Source organism: Ranitomeya variabilis, chromosome 4 (assembly GCF_051348905.1).
Source record: "Ranitomeya variabilis isolate aRanVar5 chromosome 4, aRanVar5.hap1, whole genome shotgun sequence".
NCBI classification, from domain to species: Eukaryota; Metazoa; Chordata; class Amphibia; order Anura; family Dendrobatidae; genus Ranitomeya; species Ranitomeya variabilis.
Window position 1 is genome coordinate 640,129,637 of NC_135235.1, and position 25,170 is coordinate 640,154,806.

A 25,170-nucleotide genomic window follows, 5' to 3' on the forward strand; every position below is an offset into this window, starting at 1 on the left:
TGCTTTCTGAAAATTTGTCCTGGCCCTGAAAACCTCTTTATTATTGTTTTACAGTAGATTCTCAGTACCATATAAATGCAATTTTGTGCAACTTGCGCTGTGCTGATTGATGGCCTTAGACTTACAGTGCTCTGCATAAATGAATACACCCCAAGAGATTTGTTACAAAAAATTTAGTTTCCTTTCAGAATCAATATTTTTTTATGGGATTTGATACCACAAAATAGTTCCAGAAATGAGGGCCTTTAATTGAAAACAAGATTTGTTATTTTGCACACCCAAAAAAGTAATTTTCTTAGCAAAGCTAAATTTTAGACTATGAGACTCTGATTAACAAGAACAACAGGTAAGTCTACAGTAATTATTCATTTAATAGGTGTCCAGCAGACAGTTGACTTAAAGGGCATTACTCTCAGCAATGGCACCACATGGAAAATGGGGAAAAAAGCAAGTGGGGTGAAATGATGAAAAATATGCAATTTTGCCATTGATTTTGGTTTCACATTATACAGTATCCATCATACTGGTAAAAATAAGCCGGAAGCATGATTCTACAGGATAGTAAAATTACAGTAATACCAAACTTGCATTTTTTAAAGTGGTGGAAAAAAAATGTAAAAAGAAAAAAGAAACTTGGTTTATATCCCTTTTCTGAGAGCTGTACTTTTCCATCAGGGGAGCTGTGTGAGGGCTTGTTCTTTGCATAGTGGGCTTCCTTTTTATTTATTTATACCAATTTGGGGTCCGTGAGACATTTTAAGCGCTTTTTATTGTGTTTGTGAAAACAGTTGTGGGAATCGAAAAATTACAATTCTGCCATTTTGATATTTTTTTCCGTGTTGTGGTGTTTACTGATGTTTACACAACTCAATGAATCAGGAGTTTCTGACGAGTGGCGTATGCTACGCCACAAATCTTACCTCAGATTCCAGTCCCGCTTGTGCTCCAACAATTGTGAACGAACTGGGCAAACCTGACAAAAAATTGGCCAAAGTAAAGTAAATTGTTGTGCAACAAGGAGAACTGGGAAAACGACAGCTGGGTATGTGTATTCCTTTTAATGTACATTGGTGCGACTGTACTATATTAGGGGCAGTGATTTATTGGCATGTTTGTACACGTTCGTGACCGCGGCACACACCTCCACCTGCAGAGCCGCACACCACACATATATGGTACATACTGAGGCGGCCTCTGATCATGTGACCCCTGACTCCTCCCCTCCTGTGACCTCATCCCAGGTCCTGTGCGCACAGTACAGCCATATATGTGGTGTGCGGCTCTGCAGGTGGAGGTAGGTGCTGGAGATTCCCCATTACTGGGCACAGGGGACATTAACCCCTTTACGACATTTGTGTTGCTCCATTCCAAGATACATAAGATTTTTCTTTTTCTGTGTTATTGGTGCTGGATTGGAGATATTCTGTGATAAATCTCTGTATGTGACTATATATCATTACTATTATTTATTTTTAGAGCACCGTTGATTCCATAGTGCTGTACATGAAGAGGTTCCATACAAAATAGAAATAGCAGTGAACAAACTAACAATGACAGACTGGTACAGATGGGAAAGGACTCTTCCCTCATGGGCTTTCAGTCTACAGAATAATGGGGAGGGAAGATAGTATGGGGTCATGGGGTTGCAGCAGCTCCGGTGGTAGCGGGGTCATTGCAGGCTGTAAGCTTTCTTGAAGAGAAGGGTTTTCACGTTCTGTCTGAATGTTCCATCAGTGGTGGATAATCAGATGGGTTGGGGCACAGAATTCCAGAGGATGGGGAGATACTTGGGAGGGTTAGGGAGATACTTTGAAAGTCTTGGAGAAGATTTTGTGAGGACCATAAAAGTGTGAAGAAGAGATCATTGAATTACGTGTGTGAAGATATTGGGAGATTAGTTCCAAGTTACATGGGGGAGACAGATTATGGATGGCTTTGTAGATCAGTGTTAGTAGTTTGAACCGGACACATTGGGGAATTGGGAGACAGGGAAGGGTTTTGCAGATTAGAGAAGAGGAGGGGTAGCGAAGACAGAAGTAGATTAGTCAGGCAGAAGAATTAAGGACAGACTGGAGAGGTGCGAGAGAGTTAGCAGGAAAGCAACGTAGGATATTGCAGTAGTCGAGACAGGAGATGATGAGGGCACCACTATCATTTTAGTAGATTGAGGATTGAGAAAAGAACAGATTCTGGAAATATTTTTGAGGTGGAGGCAGCAGGAGAAGGTGTTGAGGGTTTGGATTTGCAGTTTGAAGGAGCCAAGGGTTACTCACAGGCAGTTGACTTCCAGTACAGAGGAAAGCGTAATGTCATTTATTGTGATAGGTTGATCAGGTTAGGGGGGTTAGGTGAGATGGAGGGAAGGTGATGAGTTCAGTTTTGTCTACATTAAGTTTAAGGAACTGTGATGAGAATAAGGAGAATACAGCTGATGGGCACTCTGGAATTCTACACAGCAAAGAGGTGACATCTGGGCCAAGGAGGTAGACTTGATTGACTAAAATTGTATTGTGTTTTATACTGGGGCAGGGCGAGGCCCATAACTGGATGTAGTGATTATATGAAGCTTCGGAGATTTCTTTCATGGCATCTTTATGAATTTACATTGCCATCTTCTCTCCATTCAGGTCCCTACAATATTGGATCCTTTGAGTGGAAATCTTCTGTACAAGAGAATTATTCTAATTGACCCTACAAGGATGGATAGGGACAGGGACAAGATGGCGGAGAGGATATTACACCTCACCCTAGAGATCCTCTTCCGGCTTACTGGAGAGGTGAGAGATTCTGATGACGTCACATTACATCATTCTTATCTATGGGAATAACAGATGGACAGAACTGGAGAGGTGAGGACTCTGGAAATGTCTGTAGTGAGGTTTATTAATGTGTCTCTCCATAACCAGGATTACACAGTAGTGAAGAAGACCTCTAGTGAGCACTGTCGTGCCCCTGTGTCTGAGAGATGGGGAAGACCACTGAGCCCAATGATGGGGCCTCCACCTCACCCCCTGATACATGAGGACGTCAATGACCAGAAGATCCTAGAACTCGCCTACAAGATGATTGAGCTGCTGAATGGAGAGGTGACAATGCTGGGAATGCTGGGACATTATACAGTAATGCTATGGAGGGATCGAGGTGATGATGGTATCATTGTATGTGTCAGGTTCCTATAAGGTGTCAGGATGTCACCGTCTATTTCTCCATGGAGGAGTGGGAGTATTTAGAAGGACACAAAGATCTGTACAAGGACGTCATGATGGAGGTTCCCCAGCCCCTCACATCACCAGGTAATAGACAGGGCTAAATACACACGGCCTATAATTATCTGTATGTGAATATTAAATTCAGTCCCTGTATATGTTTGCTCTAGTTCTATCCAGTAAGAAGACAACACCAGAGAGATGTCCCCGTTCTCTTCTTCCACAGGATTGTAAACAAGAAGAACCCAGTGTTCCTCAGGATCATCAGGTAGATGGAGAGAAGGTGTCATGAGATCTCCCCTATGATGTGTAGATGGCTGTGAAGGTCTTGTGCTCAGTCTTGTTTTATCCACCAGTATTGTATATCTTATACTTGTGTAATGAGAACGGTGGAGATGGCAGAATTAGAGCTGATGTGACTGCTCCATCTGTCTGTGACTTTTACAATATTTGTTTCAGAGTGAAGATCTGTCCCATATTAATACTGCAGGGACATATGTGAGTGGTGATGAGTGGTGTAAAGAGGAGATTCCTCCAGATAACATCACAGGTGAGTAGTTAAATCTACATGCAGATAAGTCATAGATGCTACTCAGTCACTGACTTGTAATTTTTTTTTACGCTTTGGTTATGCAAGTATTTTTTGTGTGGATTCTACTAACAAAAACATTTTGCGATTTTGAACAAAATATGCTGTTTTACAATTTCGTTTTTATTAATGCATTTTAGCTGCAACTATCAATGGCTGAAATCAAAATGGCTCTTTTTTCACACAGAAAAATACACATAAACATTCTTGACCGTATAGATATGTAACTGCTGCAGACAATATTCCAGCCACAGCAGAGATGCATTAGTCTCTGCTGCAGTCAGTGATAGGTAGAAACGATCATGTGTTTGGCTGGAAGATGAAGCACGGAGACTGGCGGGGTACATGGCCAGCATGGGATGAGGAGCATCAGCTCTTTGCAAAATATTAATGAGAAAAATATATTACAAGAAAAAAAACTCCTTAAATGCATACATTAGACACCCATGCGTATTAGTCATGCTTTGTAAAAATAAAGTAGTAAAAATAAACCCCGTCCAACAGTGGCAGAATTTTTTCCATCATTGCTTGGAATTTTTTTCATGTATTTCGGTAAATTATATGGTAAAATTTATGCTGACATACAAAACAACAACTTGTTCCAGAAAATTACAAGTTACAAGTTATGATAAAGCTATGTCAATAGAAAAATAAAAGTCATGGCTCTGGAAACAAGGGGAGGAAAATATAAACTAGACCGTGCCTTTTAGCATTTGCCCAATGGCCAGTCCGGCTCTGCGCTAAGGCATAGAGAAAGTGCCGCCACCTGAGGCAAGATGCTTATCTCATCTCATGACAGGAGCGGGCATGGTCTTGCTTGGTGTACAGAACAGAGGTTGAATCTTAAAATAATGGAAAAACACAACATGGTTCTGTAATCTCCTGGTAATTGATCAGATAAAGTTTCCTTGGGTTCAATAGCAGGCACTGATACTAAAGCTGCAGTTAAAGGAAACTTCCAAAGTTGACCTCTTTATGCTCCACCTGAAAGAATAAGTTCCTTGATCCCTACAGGTTACAGCCGGTCCATCCTAATAGTATTGGTCAGTTATCCTGTTATGATTATGCTTACAAGTAAAGTGAAACAAAATTTGGAGAGTTCAATGCTGGTCAAAATAGTCGTCTGAGCTAAGGGATCCCTGATAGTCACACCTTAACAGGGATTTGGACTTCGCTGCAGGAAATGTCCTAGTCACCCCACGGATGCCATTTTTTAGTTTTTGAGGAAGTCATCATCAAAGATTGATACAGGTTATAAAAAATAGTCAGGCAGATGGTCATTTAAACAGGGGATGAGGCAGGAGTCATGTAAGAAACCAAGATCCATTTCTAGTGGTGATAGAATGTCTCCTGTTGCCATCACTGTCCTAGTCAGTTACTCGAGTATAAGCCTTCCCGAGTATAAGCCGAGGCGCCTATTTTTGCCACGGAAAACTGGGTAATCTTATTGACTTGAGCAAAAGCCGGGTATGCATTGTCCTCTCATCCCTGTCCTGCTATGTGTGGCTCCCCCTGTCCTGGTATGTGGCTCCCCTCATCCTGTCCTGGTATGTGGCTCCCCCTGTCCGGTCCTGGTATGTGGCTCCCCCTGTCATGGAATGTGTGGCTCCTCCTGTCCTGTCCTAGTAAGTGTGGCTTCCCCTGTTGTATGCATGGCTCCCCCGGTCCTGCATTGCTCAGCTCCCCCGGTACCCCATTGCTTGGCTCCCCCATCCCCATGGCTCGGCTCTCCCCTTCCCCTGGTTGTATATGCATGGCTCACATTGCCCCCAAGTCATACTCACTCTCCTCGCAACTGCATCTCCGTCCCTGCATCTCTGTTGTCCGGCGCTGGTGGCTCTCCTCCCCTCTGTTCAGGGGTCAGATGGCTCATTAAGGTAATGAATATGCGCTCCACACATATAGGAGTGGAGACATGTCCATATTCATTATCTTAATGAGCGGTACCACGTGACCGCTCAGGACAGGAGAGCCGCCGACGCCGTGACAATGGAGATGCAGGGATGGAGGTGCAGCAACGGAGGGTGAGTATGATGTCTGAACCCCCTCACCCCACCAGTGTTCTGGACAATTGACTCGTGTATAAGCCGAGGGGGGCCTTTTCAGCACAAAAAAATTGTGCTGAAAATCTCGGCTTATACACGAGTATATACGGTAATTTTATTCCAAATTATCTATAGTTTTAAGTTGTATTTAATAATGTTAGAATTAATGCATTTTCAAGGAAGTGTTATTGAAAAAACCCCAAAATATTTCATTTTCATTTTTTTTTGCAGATCACTGGACCTTGAGCTCAGAGAAATATTTCATATATTCAAACTTTAAAGCAATTGATCATGGTAGTCCCCCAGATATATATGAAGATTATGCCAGTATCTTAGATTTACCTACAGCCCTTCAAAGTAAAGATCTGTCATCTAATCCTTTTGAGCAGGTTCTATCCACTGATTCATCACAGACTGTTAAGAACAATAAGTTTAACAAAAGGGATGGTGAGCACGAAGATGACCATACAAGAAAGAAGCTATTTTCATGTTCAGAATGTGGGAAATGTTGTTCTACAAAATCTGATCTTTCTAAGCATCAAAGAATTCACACAGGGGAAAAGCCATTTTCATGTTCAGAATGTGGGAAATGTTTTACTCAAAGAACAAATCTTGCTACACACCTGAGAATTCACACAGGTGAGAAGCCATTTTCATGCTCAGAATGTGGGAAGTGTTTTACAGTAAAATCCCATCTTATTACACATCAGATATTTCACACAGGGGAGAAGTTATTTTCATGTTCAGTCTGTGGGAGATATTGTTCTACAAAATCTGATCTTGATAAACATCAGAGAATTCATACAGGGGAGAAGCCATTTTCATGTTCAGAATGTGGGAAATGTTTTAAACATAGATCAGTTTTAGTTACACATGAAAAAATTCACAAAGGGGAGAAGCCATTTTCATGCTCAGAATGTGAGAAATGTTTTACAGAGAAATCAACTCTTGTTAGACATCAGAGAATTCACACCGGTGAGAAGCCATTTTCATGTCCGGAATGTGGGAAATGCTTTAATCACAAAACAAATCTTTCTACACATCAGAAAATTCACACAGGGGAGAAGCCATTTTCATGTTCAGAATGTGGAAAATATTTTACAGAGAAATCCAAACTTGTTAGGCATCAGAATATTCACACAAGAGAGAAGCCATTCTCATGTTGAGAGTATGGCATATGTTTTAATTGGAAATGTTTTCATTTGTTTTAATTTATAGCCTTGCTATAAATCTGATAATTGACACAGGGGAGAAGCCCTTTCTGTGTTCAGAATATAGGGAAAGTCTTACCTACACATTTAATCTTGCCACACATCAGAGAATTCACAGAGAGAGAGACATTTTCTTTTTGAATCATTTACTTGGCAAATTGTTTAAGGCAAAAGAAAAAATATATTAGTTACTGTCAATGTAAAGTCATACTGTATATCCTACAAAAAAAAGGAAAATCAATTTAAAGAACTAAATGGTAATTATAAATGTATGCAATTATCATTAAACATCTGTTATAAAAAAAAAGCTATTGGAATTCAAACAAAGCGCCTGTTTTGGAACTTTATTGGTTAGACCACCTTTGGCCTTTTTAATTGCACTAATTCATCATGAAATAGACTTCAAACATAGAAATATTTGCCCATGCAGAAAGAATCGCTTCTCACATAAGCTTGAAAAATTGGATCACTCTGTGTTTGAGTCTTTGATTTACTTGTCCCTTTGGCATCAATGGCACTTCAACTGGTAATTTGTTGTTCTTGTCTACTCATGCTAAGGAACATTGAATTGTGTGTTTGGTAGTGTTGAGCATTCCGATACTGCAAATATCGGGTATCGGCCGATATTCGCTGTATCGGAATTCCGATACCGAGTTCCGATATTTTTGTGATATCGGAAATCGGAATCGGAAGTTCCTATAAGTTCCCAGGCATGTGCGGTACGTATGGTTCCCAGGGTCTGGAGGAGAGGAGACTCTCCTTCAGGCCCTGGGATCCATATTCATGTAAAAAATAAAGAAGACCTGCTATATCCAATAAAAAATGATCTGATAATAGGTGTTGTGACTGAGCGTGATTAATGTCAATAAAGGAACATGAGATCCATTTTGAACAATACGCAACAAGTGTGTAATGTCAGTGCCAGCGTCCCTGCACGATCCCCCCTTCGTTCTCCCGACAGGGGCGCCGATATTCTCACCCACTCTTCTTTGGTCACCGCCACATCTGCTTGGTCCCAGGACTTGTGCATAGCGCTCAGATTTCCTGGAAGTATACTTAGGGCATGGACATACGCTCTGCTTCTGAAAGGATCAGCGTGTGTTAGGAGTTGAGTTTCCTCTGCTGCACAGGGGGAATCTCGATCTGTGTCTGCTGCGGTCTCCCATTCTCCATCGGCCGCAGTGGAGCCTGCTCAGCGGAGACGTCAGTCCCAGCTTCTCACTGAGTCTGATTCTGTGCAAAGGTTTATTGCTGCCTCTCCAGGCTCTGCTATTGTACCCTGCACTGATCTGCGGCGAACAGGCTTTTCTGGGACTAAGTCCTGCTTTGCACACACTGGGCATGCCCAGGGAAAGATCTCTCAGTGGAGTGGGTCACATGTTCAGGTACTGCAGCCAAATCTATTGGTCTTTCTAGGAAGGTCCTGTAGGTACGCAGGCTCTGTAGCAGTCTCTCATTGGTCCTCTTTAGGAAGGTCTTGTACGTGCTGCAGCTATTTAAGGCTCGCATGGCCGCACGGCCATGCGCTAGTATCTTCTAAAGTTACATGCTTTGCGCCACTGTGGTCATATGGGTGAATGTGTTCAGGGACCCGGCTGAAATAAGCTCCTAGAATGCTGGCACCTCCGGCAAGGAGATTGTGTATGAGAGTATTCAGGGACCCGGCTGAAATAAGCCCCTAGAATGCTGGCACCTCCGGCGAGGAGTGTTGTGTGCATGCATGACCACTGACTGCTCTCTTCTGGGTAGTTAGCCTGTGTCTCTGTGAGAGTTAACAGGGCACAGAGCTTTGCTTTCTCGGCCACTCTGTGAAGCTAACAGAGTTGGTTAATACCGCCATATTGTGCCGCCATTCACTTAGCGGCAGGATATTTCCTGCATGGTGGATCCCGGGTTGCGAACGATCTGGCTAAGTAATGGATGAACAGCGATTGCAGGGGTACATCCAGCTGCTGGAGGGCCGGTTGGCATCTCTCGAGCGTGCAACCTCGGCGGTGGATGTTACCGCAATTGCTGTTCAGGCTGCTAGCATGGCTGCAGCAGCTTTACCCACTGCCACCTCTGTTTCGACCTTATCCCACCTTCCGTTGCCTGAAAAATTCTCTGGGGACAGTAAGTCCTGTAGGGGATTCGTGAGCCAGTGCGGTATACATCTCGAGCTCCTGGCTGCACGTTTTCCCACAGAGCGGGCAAAGGTGGGATTTGTAATTTCTCTCCTGTTGGACAGAGCTTTGGAGTGGGCTACGCCGCTGTGGGAGCGCAACGATCATGTGGTGCAGAGTGTTCCTCGGTTTCTGGGCACTCTGAAGCAGGTCTTCGTAGGACCTCAAGTCACCCATGATATGGCGCTCCAACTGCTGGCATTGACTCAGGGTTCGACCATGGTCAGCCAATTTGCCATTCTCTTCCAGACTTTAGCATCTGAGTTGGAGTGGTCAGATAAAACCCTCATCCCAGTATTTTGGAGGGGGCTGGCTGACCATGTGAAGGACGCTTTGGCCACTAGGGAGATTCCCGCTACACTGGAGGAGCTCATATCTATATCAACTCGCATAGACCTTCGTTTTCACGAGTGAAGGTTGGAGCGAGCCCAGTGTAAGCAGAGGTCTCGGCTGGCTCCCACCTTCGCCAGACCTTTGGAATCTCCGGTCCAGGCGCCCGAGTCACATGAGGCCATAGAGGGGTCGCGAGCGGGGTCTAAGTCCCAGGCCGCTCGTGCCCTTAAGGTCTGTCATGTTTGCCGGCAGTCCGGACATCTTGCCTCCAAGTGTCCGCAGCGGTCGAGGAAACGTCAGCGTCTAGTGGCAGTTGGAGGAGGTACATTAGACACGGCGACATTTACCTCAAAATTGTCCTTCAAGGGGACAATTACCATAGGCCCATCCACTCTTATGGTAGAGCTTTGCGTGGACTCTGGGGCGGAGGGTAATTTTATGTCATCCGCTTTCGCTCAGCGACACGCAATACCCCTGGTGATGCTCGCCAAGCCAATAACCATTCGAGTGGTAAATGGGTCGACACTACCTTCACAGATTACACACCAAACCATCCCTTTCACTCTTTCTGTATCTCCATCACATCAGGAGATTATTTCTCTTTTGGTCCTTCCTGAGGGAGTTGATGAGGTCCTGTTGGGGATACCCTGGCTTCGTTTTCATTCTCCTCATATAGAGTGGTCCTCAGGGAAAATTTTGGGATGGAGTAAATCCTGTGAGGGTAGATGTCAGAGGGAGTGCGTTCAGGTTGCTACAACTGAGGTACCCGCAGATCTTTCCTCTCTCCCCAAGCACTATTGGCCTTATGCGGACATGTTCTCCAAAAGGGCTGCGGAGACCCTTCCGCCTCACCGCCCCTATGACTGTCCTATCGATCTCTTGCCTGGTGCTGAGATTCCCGGGGTCGAGTCTATCCGTTATCTCTCCTGGAGACGGAGGCAATGTCTCAGTATATCCAAGAGAATCTGGCAAGAGGTTTTATTAGGAAGTCAGTGTCACCTGCAGGGGCTGGGTTCTTCTTCGTGCAGAAGAAGAGTGGAGAATTACGTCCATGCATTGACTACAGGGGTCTTAACGCCATCACCGTTAAAAACAAGTACCCACTACCCCTGATATCTGAGCTCTTTGATAGGCTACGGGGAGCAAGGGTATTTACTAAATTAGATCTGCGGGGTGCTTATAACCTGAATCGAATCCGTGAGGGGGACGAGTGGAAGATGGCTTTTAACACCAGGGATGGGCACTATGAATATCTGGTGATGCCCTTCGGGCTCTGTAATGCCCCAGCCGTTTTCCAAGACTTTGTGAACGACATCTTCCGGGAGATGCTCACCACCTTGGTCGTAGTCTATCTGGATGATATTCTCATCTACTCTCCAGATATTGACTCCCACCGGAGAGATGTTTGCAAAGTCTTCGACCTCTTATGGGCAAACTCCCTCTACGCCAAGTTGGAGAAGTGTGTGTTTGAGCAGGAGTCCTTGCCATTCCTTGGTTATATCATCTCTGCCCAGGGTTTGGCTATGGATCCTGCCAAACTACAGGCTGTGATGGACTGGCAGGAACCCCATTCACTTAAAGCGGTGCAGCGCTTTATGGGGTTCATCAATTACTATCGCCAGTTCATCCTACACTTTTCAACTTTTGTAGCTCCCTTGGTTGCCCTCACCAAGAAGGGAGCAAATCCCAAGTTGTGGTCGGAGGATGTCTCCAAGGCATTCCTTTCGATTAAGTCACACTTCGCTAGCGCTCCTATTCTACATCGCCCCGATGTAGATAAGCCATTTATAATGGAGGTGGATGCCTCATCCGTTGGTGCTGGAGCAGTCCTTTTCCAAAAGGATGCTCAAGGTCGGAAGCATCCTTGCTTCTTCTTCTCCAAGACCTTCACACCAGCGGAGAGGAATTATTCCATCGGGGACAGGGAGTTGCTAGCAATGAAGTTGGCTTTTTCTGAGTGGAGACACCTCTTGGAGGGAGCTCGCTTTCCCTTCCAAGTATTCACCGACCACAAAAACTTGGTGTATATACAGACGGCCCAGCGGCTGAATTCTCGCCAGGCCAGATGGTCCCTGTTCTTCTCCCGGTTCCATTTTACTCTCCATTTTCTCTCTGGGGAGAAGAACATTCGTGCCGACGCTCTCTCTCGCTCCGTAGTGTCATCTGAGGAGGACGATGAGTAGCCTCGGCTTATTGTCCCCTCTGAGAGCCTGAGAACTGTGGCTCCGGTTTCGCTAGAGTCCGTGCCCCCGGGCCAGACTTTCGTACCAGCGAATTTGCGACCGGAGGTTCTCTCTTGGGCTCACTTGTCCAGAGTGGGTGGACATTTTGGAACCAAGAGGACATCTGAGCTTTTGGCGAGGACGTACTGGTGGCCGCATATGGCTCGTGACGTCGGGGACTATATTCGGGCATGTGTCTCCTGCGCCCAGAATCAGTCTTCACGGCAACGGCCTGCTGGGTTACTTTACCCCATGCCAGTGCCAGACAGGCCCTGGGAGATGGTCGGGATGGACTTTGTGGTGGGTTTGTCCAAGTCTCGCGGCTGTACCATCATTTGGGTCATCACCGATCATTTCTCGAAAATGGTGCATTTGGTGCCGCTACCACGGTTACCTTCTGCACGGGCCTTGGCGGTGTTGTTCATTAAACATATTTTCCGCTTACATGGAATGCCTGATAAAGTTGTCAGCGACCGGGGTCCCCAGTTTGCGTCTCGGTTTTGGAGAGAGCTCTGCCGTTTACTCAGCATAGAGCTGAATCTCTCCTCTGCATATCATCCCGAGATGAATGGGTTGGTAGAGAGAACCAATCAGACTCTGGTGACATACTTACGACATTTTGTCTCTGCTAGGCAGGATGACTGGGCATCTTTGCTACCTTGGGTGGAATTTGCCTTGAACAATGCCGTAGCCGATTCCACTGGTCAGACTCCTTTTCTCCTTAATTACGGCCAGCATCCGCGTGTCCCTGTGCCCATGCCCGTGTCATCCACCGATTCTAGGGTGGCAGACTGGGCGGTGGAGGCACGTGACATCTGGGACCGCACACAGAATGCCATCCGGGCCTCCAAGGAGAGAATGAGGGTCTCGGCTGATACACACCGGCGCCCCGCTCCGACCTTTGCTCCTGGCGACTTAGTGTGGCTCTCTGCCCGTAACATCAGGCTGCGAGTCGAGTCCACTAAGTTTGCGCCTTGCTACATTGGCCCGTTCTAGGTTCTGGAACAGGTGAACCCTGTGGTCTACCGTTTGGCTATTCCTCCACGCCTTGGTATCACCGATACCTTTCACGTTTCCCTCTTAAAGCCCGTTCATTTGTCCCGGTTTTCTGAGTCATCTGCCGGGACATCGGGTTCATCCACGGATGAGTTTGAGGTGAATGCTATCGTGGGGTGCAAGGTGGTACGTGGCAAGAAATTTTATCTGGTGGATTGGAAGGGTCACGGTCCAGAGGATAGAACCTGGGAGCCTGTGGAGCACATTCGGGCTCCGCTGCTCATTGCGGCTTTTGAGCGTAGCGAGGCTCAAGGAGGGGGGGCAATGTTAGGAGTCGAGTTTCCTCTGCTGCACAGGGGAATCTCGATCCGTGTCTGCTGCGGTCTCCCATTCTCCATCGGCCACAGTGGAGCCTGCTCAGCGGAGACGTCGGTCCCAGCGTCTCACTGAGTCTGATTCTGTGCAAAGGGTTATTGCTGCCTCTCCAGGCTCTGCTATTGTACCCTGCACTGATCTGCGGCGAACAGGCTTTTCTGGGACTAAGTCCTGCTTTGCACACACTGAGCATGCCCAGGGAAAGATCTCTCAGTGGAGATCAAGGGTCACATGTTCAGGTACTGCAGCCAAATCTATTGGTCTTTCTAGGAAGGTCCTGTAGGTACGCAGGCTCTGTAGCAGTCTCTCATTGGTCCTCTTTAGGAAGGTCTTGTATGTGCTGCAGCTATTTAAGGCTCGCATGGCCGCACGGCCATGCGCTAGTATCTTCTAAAGTTACATGCTTTGCGCCACTGTGGTCATATGGGTGAATGTGTTCAGGGACCCGGCTGAAATAAGCTCCTAGAATGCTGGCACCTCCGGCAAGGAGATTGTGTATGAGAGTATTCAGGGACCCGGCTGAAATAAGCCCCTAGAATGCTGGCACCTCCGGCGAGGAGTGTTGTGTGCATGCATGACCACTGACTGCTCTTTCTGGGTAGTTAGCCTGTGTCTCTGTGAGAGTTAACAGGGCACAGAGCTTTGCTTTCTCGGCCACTCTGTGAAGCTAACAGAGTTGGTTAATACCGCCATATTGTGCCGCCATTCACTTAGCGGCAGGATATTTCCTGCACGGTGGATCCCGGGTTGCAAACGCACCAATCACATCAATAAATATATTCGGTGCGTTCTGCAAACCCTAACAGAGTGTGCACTTCTGAAATGTCCCCAGTCAATAGCTGGCAGACATCAGATACTTAAGGTACCCTCCCTGATAGGGAGGTGACTGAGCAACTTTAGTTATTAGTGTGTACAATACTGTCTTAGTTGTAAGGTCCCTGTATCTGTGCTTCCTGAACCTAATCCTGACCGTCCTGTATGAACCCGATCTTTAGCCCGTACTGCCTTTACTTAGTCCTGATCCTGATCTTCCTTCTCATCATTTGCACCTTTACCTTCTCCTGTCCAGTCTGAATCTGCACCTGCGATTCTTTACCTGAATTAATCTTGTGTTCCTGATCCTGCCCTGTCTGTACCTTTTCCGGAATCTTCTCTGCCTAGCCAGCCATACAGCATTCATTCCTCCTATTAACCAGTTCCTGGCCAGCCTGACTCTTTGAGTCCATTCCTGGTTCCCTGCCCCTTTGGGGTCAGCTGCTGCCCTCTGTGGACTGTCTTGGAGTAGCACCTGGTGTCCACCTGTGGCTCAAATCTAACCACACCCTTAGGGACTCTAGTGAAGAACCAGGTGGTTGCTTAGTTACCTCCAAGCTCTCCGCAGTCCGTGGCACAGTGGATCCACAACCACCAGTTGTGACAGTTTGCTCAGGACATGGAACCTGCTGGCTACAATACTCCTCCAGTCCCGGAGTTATTCCAGGAGATGACCCGCCAAAGAGATCAGCAAGATAAAATCCTGTCTTATTTGCAGACAGTAAACACTTGCTTAGATGCTCTGATGTCGGCTGCTGCAACTGCTCCAGTCCAAGCTGCGGTAACCTTGGCAGTGGGTATTCAGCCACCAAGTCATGCACCTCGCCTTTCTGCACCACCACGTTTTGACGGGGATCCGAAGCAATGCCGAGGGTTTATCAACCAGTATTCACTGCACTTAGAACTGCCAGCTCATCAGTTCCCCTCCAATCTGGTGAAAGTAGCCTTCTTAATGTCCCATCTTGGATGAGAGGCCGTGGCGTGGCTCAATCCCTTATCTGCAGGCCTTCCCAGGGGCGTTCTGCAAGGTGTTTGATGAGCTAGGTCGTGTCATCTTTGCTGCATCCTCCCTCCTAAGGCAAGCCTGACTTTAAGCCAATATGCCATCCAGTTCTGCACCATTGTTTCTAAACTTGGCTGGAACAATGAGGCGCTGGAAGACACCTTCTGAGAGGGATTGTCCAGAAGGATCAAGGATGAACTGGTAGGTTGAGACACTATTTCTACTCTGGATGACCTAATTTTCCTTGCTATCCTTTGGAGGACCTCATGCCTTTTTTGAAAATTATGAATATAAATAATTTAAAAAACAGCATTATTCAACAGCTCTATTCTTGATAACCAGCTTAGCTGAAGCTGACAACCGAGGGTTGCAGCCCTCAGCTGTGAGTTTTGCCTGGCTGGTTATCAAAAATACAGGGGAACTCACGCCGTTATTTAAAAAAAAAATATTTATTTGCAGCACGGGAGCCAGCGAATGAATACACCCATCTGCTGCTCCTGCTTTCTCTGTTATTAGTGGCAGCAGGTGTCAGATTATGGGAGCTGTAGTCCCATCAGCTGACACCAGTGACCGGAGGTAAACTTTATACCTCCGATCACAGCTGCACACTCACGCTGTCTTTGACAGTGTGGGAACCGCGGCTCTCTTACACGTGGGAATGATTTCACCGCTGATCAGAAGCGGTGTTTGCTGCGCTGCCATGCACTTGACTGGAAGTTTGGGCCCCCCATTCAAGTGAATGGGGTCCGGGTACTGTTCTGGTTCCTGAACCCGAACTTTTTGTAATTGGTCAGCCGAACCAGCCGGACTCGAACATCCAGGTGTCCGCCCATCTCTAATTGCTAATGTTTACAAGCCTCTTAATGAATCAGGAGTTTCTCGCCACAAATCTTGCATCAGATTCCAGTCCCGCTTGTGCTCCAACCATTGTGAGTTGGGCAAATCTGCCAGAAAATTGGCAAAAGTCGAAAAGCTTTTTGTGCAATTTCACATTGCAAGAGGAACTGGGAAAACAAACGACAGCTGGTTATGTGTATTCCTTTTAATGTGCATTGGTGCGATTGTACTATATTAGTGGCAGTGATTTATTGGTATGTTTGTACTTATGTATATTAAATTGAAAATTAATAAAAAAAAATACATTGAAAAAGGTGAAAAAATAAAAATGCACCTCCCTAAATAACTGCAATAGAAGAGAATGAAATTATTTATGATTCTTCCACTCTAATCCAATACAGACAGAGATCCTGATATAGCGACTCAGAAGGGAACATGTTCTGCCTCCAGGAATGTGACCGCAGCACTGAGGGGTTACTGTCCCCTGCGCCGGCCCAGTAATGGGGAATCTCCAGCACCTACCTCCACCTGCAGAGCCCCACACTAGATATATGGTACATACTGAGGTCCCTGATCATGTGACCCCTGACTCCTCCCCTCCTGTGACCTCATCCCAGGTCCTGTGCGCACAGAACAGCCATATATGTGGTGTGCGGCTCTGCAGGTGGAGGTAGGTGCTGGAGATTCCCCATTACTGGGCGCAGGGGACATTAACCCCCTCAGTGCTGTCTCTGTTTAGGTATATTTGTGTTGCTCCATTCCAAGATACATAAGATTTTATTTTTATTTGTTCCGTGTTATTGGTGCTGGATTGGAGAAATTCTGTGCTAAATCTGTGTGACTATATAATATTATTATTATTTATTTGTAGAGCACCATTGATTCCATAGTGCTATACACAAGGAGGTTCCATACAAAATATAAATGACAATGAGCAAACTAACAATGACAGACTGGTACAGAGGGGTGACGACCCTGCCATTGCGGGCTTACATTCTACAGGATGGTGGGGAAGGAGACAGTAGGTCGAGGGTAGTGGCAGCTCCAATGGTGTTGAGGTGGCAGCGAGGTCATTGCAGGCTGTAACTTTCTTGAAGAGATGGGTTTTTAGGTTCTGTCTGAATGTTCCATCAGTGGATAATCAGATCTGTTGGGGCTGTCAGTTGACCAGGGACCAAGGGCCCCTTCCCTGTCCCTAACACTAGGGGGCACCCTAGATTGCCTTGCTCCCCGGGACACTTCAGATGGCGAAGAGGCCGGGACCTCTGTCCTTGCCTTATCTCCAAAGTCAGACCCTCCATCTGTTCTCCTCCCCCACCCAGGGAAGAGGGGGTGCTACTGTACACCAACCCGACAAACAAGGTAACGTACAATGGTTAAGAAAAAACTCCAGGCATACAAAATATTCACTCATATATAACAGAGGAATGCACCGGGGTGTGAAGGTAAGGGAATAAACAAAAACAGAAAGATAAGGAATTACCATGCATGCAAACCAAGCAACAGTCACAGATTACTCCTACAACTCTCCTCTCCCACAATTAGCCATGCAGCAAATGCTATCTCTGACCAGGATTAGTAACAGAGCCCAGATTATAAAGGGAAAAGGAGTGGCTAACCGAGCACAGCTGTGAACACAGCGATTTCCAACATGGCAGATTAACCACAGTTCTGCCAGAAGAAATAAACACATTTAAAATGAAGAAGTGCATCTTCTCAGCCCCTAGGAGCAATCAGGCGCTGTGGTCTTTTGGCTCTACACTGTCACGGTAACCCCATGACAGGGGCACAGAATTCCAGATAATGAGGTGAGCCTTGGGAGAAGTCTTGGAGATGATTTTGTGAGGAACGTATAAGTGTGAAGAAGAGAAGATTTTTGAATTACGTGTCTGAAGATATTGGGAGATTAGTTCAAAGATATATGGGGAAGACAGATTATAGACAGCGTTGTAGGTCAATGTTAGTAGTTTGAACTGGATACATTGTGGAATTGGGAGCCAGTGAAGGGGAGAGGGGAGAAGCAGAGGAGTAGCAAGAAGAAAAGTGGATGAGTTGGGCAGCAGAGTTAAGGACAGATTGGAGAGGTGCAGGAAAACCACAGAGGAGGATATTGCAGTAGTCGAGGCGGGAGATAATGGTAAGGATGTTGAGAGCATCCCCTAACATTTTAGTAAATTGGAAATTGAGGAAAGGATGGATTCAGAAAATATTTTTGAGTTGGAGTCAGCAGGAGGTGGTGAGAGTTTGGATGTGCAGTTTGAAGGGCAAGGCAGAGTCGAGGCTTACTCATAGGCAGCGGACTTGCGGTACAGAGAAAAGCGTGATGTCATTTATTGTGATAGATTGGGTAGGTGGTGAGATGATATGGAGGAAACATGATGAGTTCAGTTTTTCCTACATTGAGTTTAAGGAAGTTTTATGAGAATAAGGAGAATATGGCTGATAGATACTCTGTGATTCTGGACAGCAAAGAGGTGACATCTGGACCAGACAGGTAGACCTGATTGTCATCAGACTAAAATTGTATTGTGTTTTATACTGGGGCAGGACGAGACCAATGACTGGATGTAGTGATCATGTGACGCCGGTAACAGCTCCGGAGGTTTCTTACATGGGATCGTTATGATGTTACATTGTCATCTTCTCCCCATTCAGGTCCCTACAATATTGGATCCTCTCAGTGGAGATCTTCTATATAAGAGAATTCTCCTGAGTGACCCTACAAGGATGGAGAGGGACAGGGACAAGATGGTGGAGAGGATATTACACCTCACCCTAGAGATCCTCTTCCGGCTTACTGGAGAGGTGAGAGATTCTGATGACGTCACATTACATCATTCTTATCTATGGGAATAACAGATGGACAGAACTGGAGAGGTGAGGACTCTGGGAATGTCTGTAGTGAGGTTTATTAATGTGTCTCTCCATAACCAGGATTACACAGTAGTGAAGAAGACCTCTAGTGAGCACTGTCAGGCCCCTGTGTCTGAGGGATGGGGAAGACCCCTGAGTCCAATCACGGGGCCTCCACCTCACCCCCTGATACATGAGGACATCAATGACCAGAAGATTCTAGAACTCACCTACAAGACGATTGAGCTGCTGACTGGAGAGGTGACACTGCTGGGAATGCTGGGACATTATACATTAACGCTATGGAGGGATCTGGGGGATGATGATATCATATCATTGTATGTGTCAGGTTCCTATAAGGTGTCAGGATGTCACCGTCTATTTCTCCATGGAGGAGTGGGAGTATTTAGAAGGACACAAAGATCTGTACAAGGACGTCATGATGGAGGTTCCCCAGCCCCTCACATCACCAGGTAATAGACAGGACTAAATACACAAGGCCTATAATTATCTGTATGTAAAGAATGAATTCAGTCCCTTTTATGTGTTTCCTACAGTTCTATCCAGTGAGAGGACAACACCAGAGAGATGTCCCCGTCTTATTCCTCAGGACAGTAAACAAGAAGATCTCAATGTTCCTCAGGATCATCAGGTAGATGGAGAGAAGGTGTCATGAGATCTCCCCTATGATGTGTAGATGGCTGTGAAGGTCTTGTATTCAGTTTTGTTTTATCCACCAATATTATATGTTTTATACTTATGTAATAAGAATGTTGGAGATGGCAGGATTAGAGCTGATCATAGGTGTGTCTTCTTCATCTGTCTGACTTTTACAGTATTTTTCTCAGGATAAAGATCTTCCCCATATTAATACTACAGAGACATATGTGAAGGGTGATGAGTGGTGTAAAGAGGAGATTCCTACAGATAACCGCACAGGTGAGTAGTTACCACTAAATTCAGAGAAGTCACAGATGCTACTCAGTCACTGACTTGCAAAAAAATTTTAATCTTTGTTTATGCAAAGATTTTTTTTGTGGATTTTACTGACAGAAAGATTTTTTGTTTTTGAACAAAAACTGCTGTTTTACAATTTTCTTTTTATTAATGCATTTTAGCTACAACTATCAATGGCTGAAATCAAAATGGCTCTTTTTTTACAACAGAAAAACACATAAACATTCTTGGTCGTATAGATATGTAATTACTACAGGCATCTCTGGCCGCAGCATAGATGCATTAGTCTCTGCTGCAATCAGTGATGGGTAGAAACGATCATGTGTTTGACTGGATGATGAAGCACAGAGACTGGCGGGGCACATGGCCAGCATGGGAAGAAGAGTATCAGCTCTTTGCAAAATATTAATAATAAAAATATATCACCAGAAAAAAACCTTAAAGACTATACATTAGTCACCCATGTGTATTGGTCATGCTTTGTAAAAATAAAGTAGTAAAAATAAACCGCCTCCAACAATGGCGGAAATTTTTACATCATTGCTTGGAATTTTTTTTCATGTATTTCAGTAAATTTTATGGTAAAATTAAGGCTGACATACAAAACTACAACTTGTTCCAGAAAAATACAAAATAAAAGTTATGGCTCTTGGAAACGAGAAGAAAAATATAAACTGGATCATGCCTTTTAACATTTGCCCAGTGGCCTGTCCGGCTCTGCTCCCAGGTATAGGGAAATTGCCGTCACCTGAGGCAAGATGCTTATCTCATCTCATGCCAGGAGCGGGCATGGTCTAGCTTATTGTTCAGAGCAGAGGATGAATCTTAAAATAATTGAAAAGCACAACATTTTTCTGTAATGTCTCGGTAATTCATCAGATACATTGTCCTTGTGTTCAATAGAGGGCAGTGGTGCTAAAGCTGCAGATTTAAAGGAAAATTCCAAAGTTAGCCTCTTCATGCTCCACCTGAAAGAATCAATCACTTGATTCATCACAGGTTGCATCTGGTCCATCCTAATTATATTGGTCAGTTATCCTGTTATAATTATGCTTACAAGTAAAGTGAAACAAGCTTTGAAGAGTTCAATGCTGGCCAAAACAGACAGTGGATCTAAGGGATCCTTGTTAGTCATACCTTAACAGGGCTTTGGACTTCGCTGCAGGAAATGTCCTAATCATCCCACGGATGACATTATACAAAAAAAGTCAAGCAAATGGTCATTTAAGCAGGGGATGAGGCAGGAGTCATGTAAGAAACAAACCAAGATCCACTTCTAGTGGTGATAGAAGGTCTACTGTTGTCATCACTGTCCTAGTTCGTTGAAAATTTAATTTTATTCCAAATTATCTATAGTTTTAAGTTGTATTTAATAATATGTTAGAAATAATATATGTTCAAGGAAGTATTATTGAAAAATAAAAACAAAATATTTCATTTTCATTTTTTGGCAGATTACTGGACATTGAGCTCTGAGAAATATTTGATATATTCAAATTTTAAAGCAAATGATCATGGTATTCTCCCAGATATTTATGAAGATCATGCCAGTATTCTAGAATTATCTACAGCCCATCAAAGTAAAGATCTTTCATCTAGTCCTTTTGAACAGGTTCTATCCACTGATTCATCACAGACTGATAAGCACAATGAGTTTAACAAAAGGGATGGTGAATATGAAAGTGACCATACAAGAAAGAAGCGGTTTTCATGTTCAGAATGTGGGAAATGTTGTGCTACAAAATCTGTTCTTGCTAAACATCAAAGAATTCATACTGGGGAGAAGCCATTTTCATGTTCAGAATGTGGGAAATGTTTTACTCAAAGAACAAATCTTGCTACACACCTGAGAATTCACACAGGTGAGAAGCCATTTTCATGTTCAGACTGCGGCAAGTGTTTTACAGATAAATCAACTCTTATTAATCATCAGAAAAGACACACGGGTGAGAAACCATATTCATGTTCAAAATGTGGGAAATCTTTTGCAAGGAAATCACATCTTGTTACACATGAGAGAATTCACACAGGCGAGAAGCCATTTTCATGTTCAGAATGTGGGAAGTGTTTTACAGTGAAATCACATCTTGTTATTCATCAGATATTACACACAGGGGAGAAGTTATTTTCATGTTCGGTCTGTGGGCGATATTGTTCTACAAAATCTGATCTAGATAAACATCAGAGAATTCATACAGGGGAGAAGCCATTTTCATGTTCAATATGTTGGAAATGTTTTACAGAGAAATCAAGTCTTGTTAGACATCAGAGAATTCACACCGGTGAGAAGCCATTTTCATGTCCGGAATGTGGGAAATGCTTTAATCACAAAACAAAACTTTCTACTCATCAAAAAATTCACACAGGGGAAAAGCCATTTTCATGTTCAGAATGAGGAAAATATTTTACAGAGAAATCCATACTTGTTAGGCATCAGAGTATTCATGCAAGAGAGAAGCCATTCTCATGTTGAGAGTATGGCAAATTTTTAAATTGGAAATGTTTTCTTTGGTTTTAATTTATAGCCTTATAAGGCTGGTTTCACACTTGCGTTTTGATCTGCAGTGTTTTAAAAAAAAAACGCATGTGGTGAAAAAACGCATGAAAACGCATGCAAACGGTGCGTTTTTTAGACGCATGCGTTTTTGCGGCAAAAAAAAACGCAGCAAAACGCGGCGTTTTCCCGCATTTACATGCGTTTTTTCCCGCGTTTGCGTTTTTGAAACTCATGCTGAGAAGTGTGTGACAGCTGCCAATCATCAAAATCAACTAGAAAACACTATTAATAGAATTAGCTAGGGTTAGGGTTAGGATCCCTAGGGTTAGGGTTAGGGGTAGCTTTTTATTAGAATGTCCTGGTCACCAGGTCACTGATAAGCCACCCCCCACCATCAAGGTGATAAAGGGATCCAAACCCTAACCATAGAGATCCAAACCCTAACCCTACCCCTAACCATAGGGATCCAAACCCTAACCATAACCCTAGGGATCCTAACCCTAAGGGTTAGGATCCTAACCCTAAGGGTTAGGGTTAGGATCCCTAGGGCTAGGGTTAGGGTTAGTATTCCTAGGGTTACTAGGGATCCTAACCCTAGCCGTTACCCTAGGGATCCTAACCCTAAGGGTTAGGATCCTAACCCTAACCCTAAGGGTTAGGGTTAGGATCCCTAGGGTTAGGGTTAGGATCCCTAGGATTACTAGGGATCCTAACCTTACGGTTAGGGTTAGGGTTTGGATCCCTATGGTTAGGGTTAGGGTTTTCTTGTTTTTTTTGTGTTTTCTTGTGTTTTTCTATAAAAACGCATGCGTTTACATAGACAGCAATGCATTTTTTTTGCCGCGAAAAAACGCATGCGTTTTTTTGCGGCAAAAAAACGCCGCTAGAAATTACTACAGGTTGCATTTCTGCAAATGAACGCACGCGTCAAAAAACGCATGCATTGCCGAAAACGCGTCAAAACGCATGCGAAAAAACGCATGCGTTTTTAATGTTAAGTATAGGAAAAAAAACGCATGCGTTTTTTTGCGTTTTTTAGCGCTAAAACGCAGCTTACAAAAACGCAAGTGTGAAACCAGCCTAAGTTGTCTTTATGCACAGAATGCCTTTTCATGTTTTTACTCTATACCTTTGTTGGATAACCTAAAAAAAAATAAAAAAACAATAATAATGATTTTTTTTTCTATAGTGCCAACAGACTTTACACATTATTTTTATTTAATTTATTTATTTTACTCATTTATATAGCGTTATTAATTCCACAGCACTTTACAAATATTATTGGCACTGTCCCCAATGGGGCTCCCAATCTAGAATCCCTATCAGTATGTCTTTGTAATGTGAGAAGAAACAGGAGTACCCGGAGGAAACCCACACAAACACGGGGAGAACATATAAACTCCTTGCAGATGTTGTCCTTGGTGGGATTTGAACCCAGCGCTGCAAAGATGCAGTGCTAACCACTGAGCCACCGTGCTGCCCAATTCAGTGGGAATTTGTACAAACAAGATAAAACATTACAGAGTATCATATAGTACAACACATACCAAGAAAAGTGAGGTTCCTGCTCGTAAGCATGCAGTCTGAGAGGAAATGAGGTTGACACAAAACAAAATATTTATAACAAAATAAATAGTGGCCAGGGCCGGTGTTAGCGGCAGGCAGACCAGGCCTAGGGCCCACGCCCCCCCAGGGGCCCCCAGCCAGTGGCGTGCCGCTAATAGCGGCACATCATGCAGCCTCTATGGGGCCCGTGGGTCAGGGGGGCCCGCCTGCTGCCAGCGCCGACTCCCCTTGCCGCCGCCACATTTAACTACACCGGTGTCTATGACGCCAGTACAGTTCAAAGCAATGATGGAGGAGAGAGCGTCAGCTGACGCTCCTCACATCATTCCCCATCTGCCTCTTACACTGCGGGTGCTCGATGATGTCACTTAATCGCGCACCCGCTGTGTTCCAGGCAGTGCAGCATCTGCACAGGTGATGTCGGCCGCCATATTCAGGGAGCCTGTGGCGGCTGCTGGGACCGGGAACAGTTGGCTCCGGAGCTGGCGGAGTGCACGCGGACCAAGCTGCCCAGGAGGGGGATGCCGCAGAGGCTTAGCCATCTGGAGGATCTGGGGATGAACATGGAGGTGTATGGATCGGCAGCAGTGAGGTGTGTCTGCTGCTTGTGTTTCGCCGTCCTCGGCCCCCAGCGTCTCCGGCCCCCTGTGACAGCAGCCCCATTTTCTCCATGCTCTGCCCTTGCTCCCTGCTCTCCAATGCCCTGAGTCATCCTGCACCCCCCCATGCATTCCCTGTCCCTGGGTGACCCATTTGCCCTGCTCTGAAGTCTCCCCTGCATCCCCTTGTTCCCCCATCTCTCTTCTCCCCTTTCTCACCGTGTGTCCCCCATCTACCCTGTCCTCGTAATCCCTGTGCCCCTTCTTCCCTGCTCCTGTCTCCCCCGTCTTCCCCTGTCCACTTGCAGCCCCGTCTCCCAATGCGTCCCTATCAACTCTGCCCTCAGAGTCCCCTTGTGTCCTCTTGTGCCTGTCTCCCTTGCCCCCTAGTCCCTGTGTGTCCCCTTGTGCCCTTCTCCCCTTCCTCCTAATCCCTATGAGTACCCTTGTGCCTGTCTCCCTTGTCCTCTTGTGCTTGTGTCTCTTGTCCCCTTGTGTCAGTCTCCCTTGCCCACTAGTCCCCATGTGTCCCCTTGTGTCAGTCACCCTTGCCCACTAGTCCCCTTGTGTCAGTCTCCATTGCCCACTAGTCCCAGTGTGTCCCCTTGTGTCAGTCTCCCTTGCCCACTAGTCCCCATGTGTCCCCTTGTGTCAGTGTGTCAGTCTCCCTTGCCCACTAGTCCCTGTGTGTCCCCTTGTGTCAGTCTCCCTTGCCCACTAGTCCCCATGTGTCCCCTTGTGTCAGACTCCCTTTCCCACTAGTCCCTGTGTGTCTCCTTGTGTCAGTCTCCCTAGCCCACTAGTCAAGGGTGTCCCCTTGTGTCAGTCTCCCTTGCCCACTAGCCCCCGTGAGTCCGCTTGTGCCCTTCTCCCCTGCCTCCTAGCCCCGTATGTCCCCTTGTGCCT

At 45.4% G+C, this 25,170-nt stretch overlaps 1 protein-coding gene across 1 annotated transcript; it reads left to right on the forward strand.

The window, feature by feature from the left end:
* The first annotated feature begins 1,238 nt into the window (after window positions 1–1,238).
* Window positions 1,239–22,573, forward strand: LOC143768160 (uncharacterized). Its single transcript, XM_077256849.1, has 15 exons — window positions 1,239–1,294; window positions 2,628–2,777; window positions 2,907–3,086; window positions 3,170–3,293; window positions 3,377–3,474; window positions 3,666–3,756; window positions 6,072–7,001; window positions 7,088–7,218; window positions 16,427–16,462; window positions 18,448–18,597; window positions 18,727–18,906; window positions 18,995–19,118; window positions 19,203–19,297; window positions 19,494–19,584; window positions 21,057–22,573. The coding sequence occupies exons 1-15, from the start codon at window positions 1,268–1,270 to the stop codon at window positions 21,995–21,997; spliced, it is 3,348 nt and encodes a 1,115-aa protein (XP_077112964.1). The 5' UTR covers window positions 1,239–1,267; the 3' UTR covers window positions 21,998–22,573.
* The last annotated feature ends 2,597 nt before the right edge of the window (window positions 22,574–25,170 follow it).

Bases quoted from the DNA above. Each gene is read 5' to 3' on its own strand.
- LOC143768160 (XM_077256849.1), top strand. From the start codon at position 1,268: ATGTGGTGTGCGGCTCTGCAGGTGGAG. The intron at 3,757-6,071 runs GTGAGTAGTTAA...TTTTTTTTGCAG, and splicing joins TCCTCCAGATAACATCACAG to ATCACTGGACCTTGAGCTCA. The intron at 19,585-21,056 runs GTGAGTAGTTAC...ATTTTTTGGCAG, and splicing joins TCCTACAGATAACCGCACAG to ATTACTGGACATTGAGCTCT.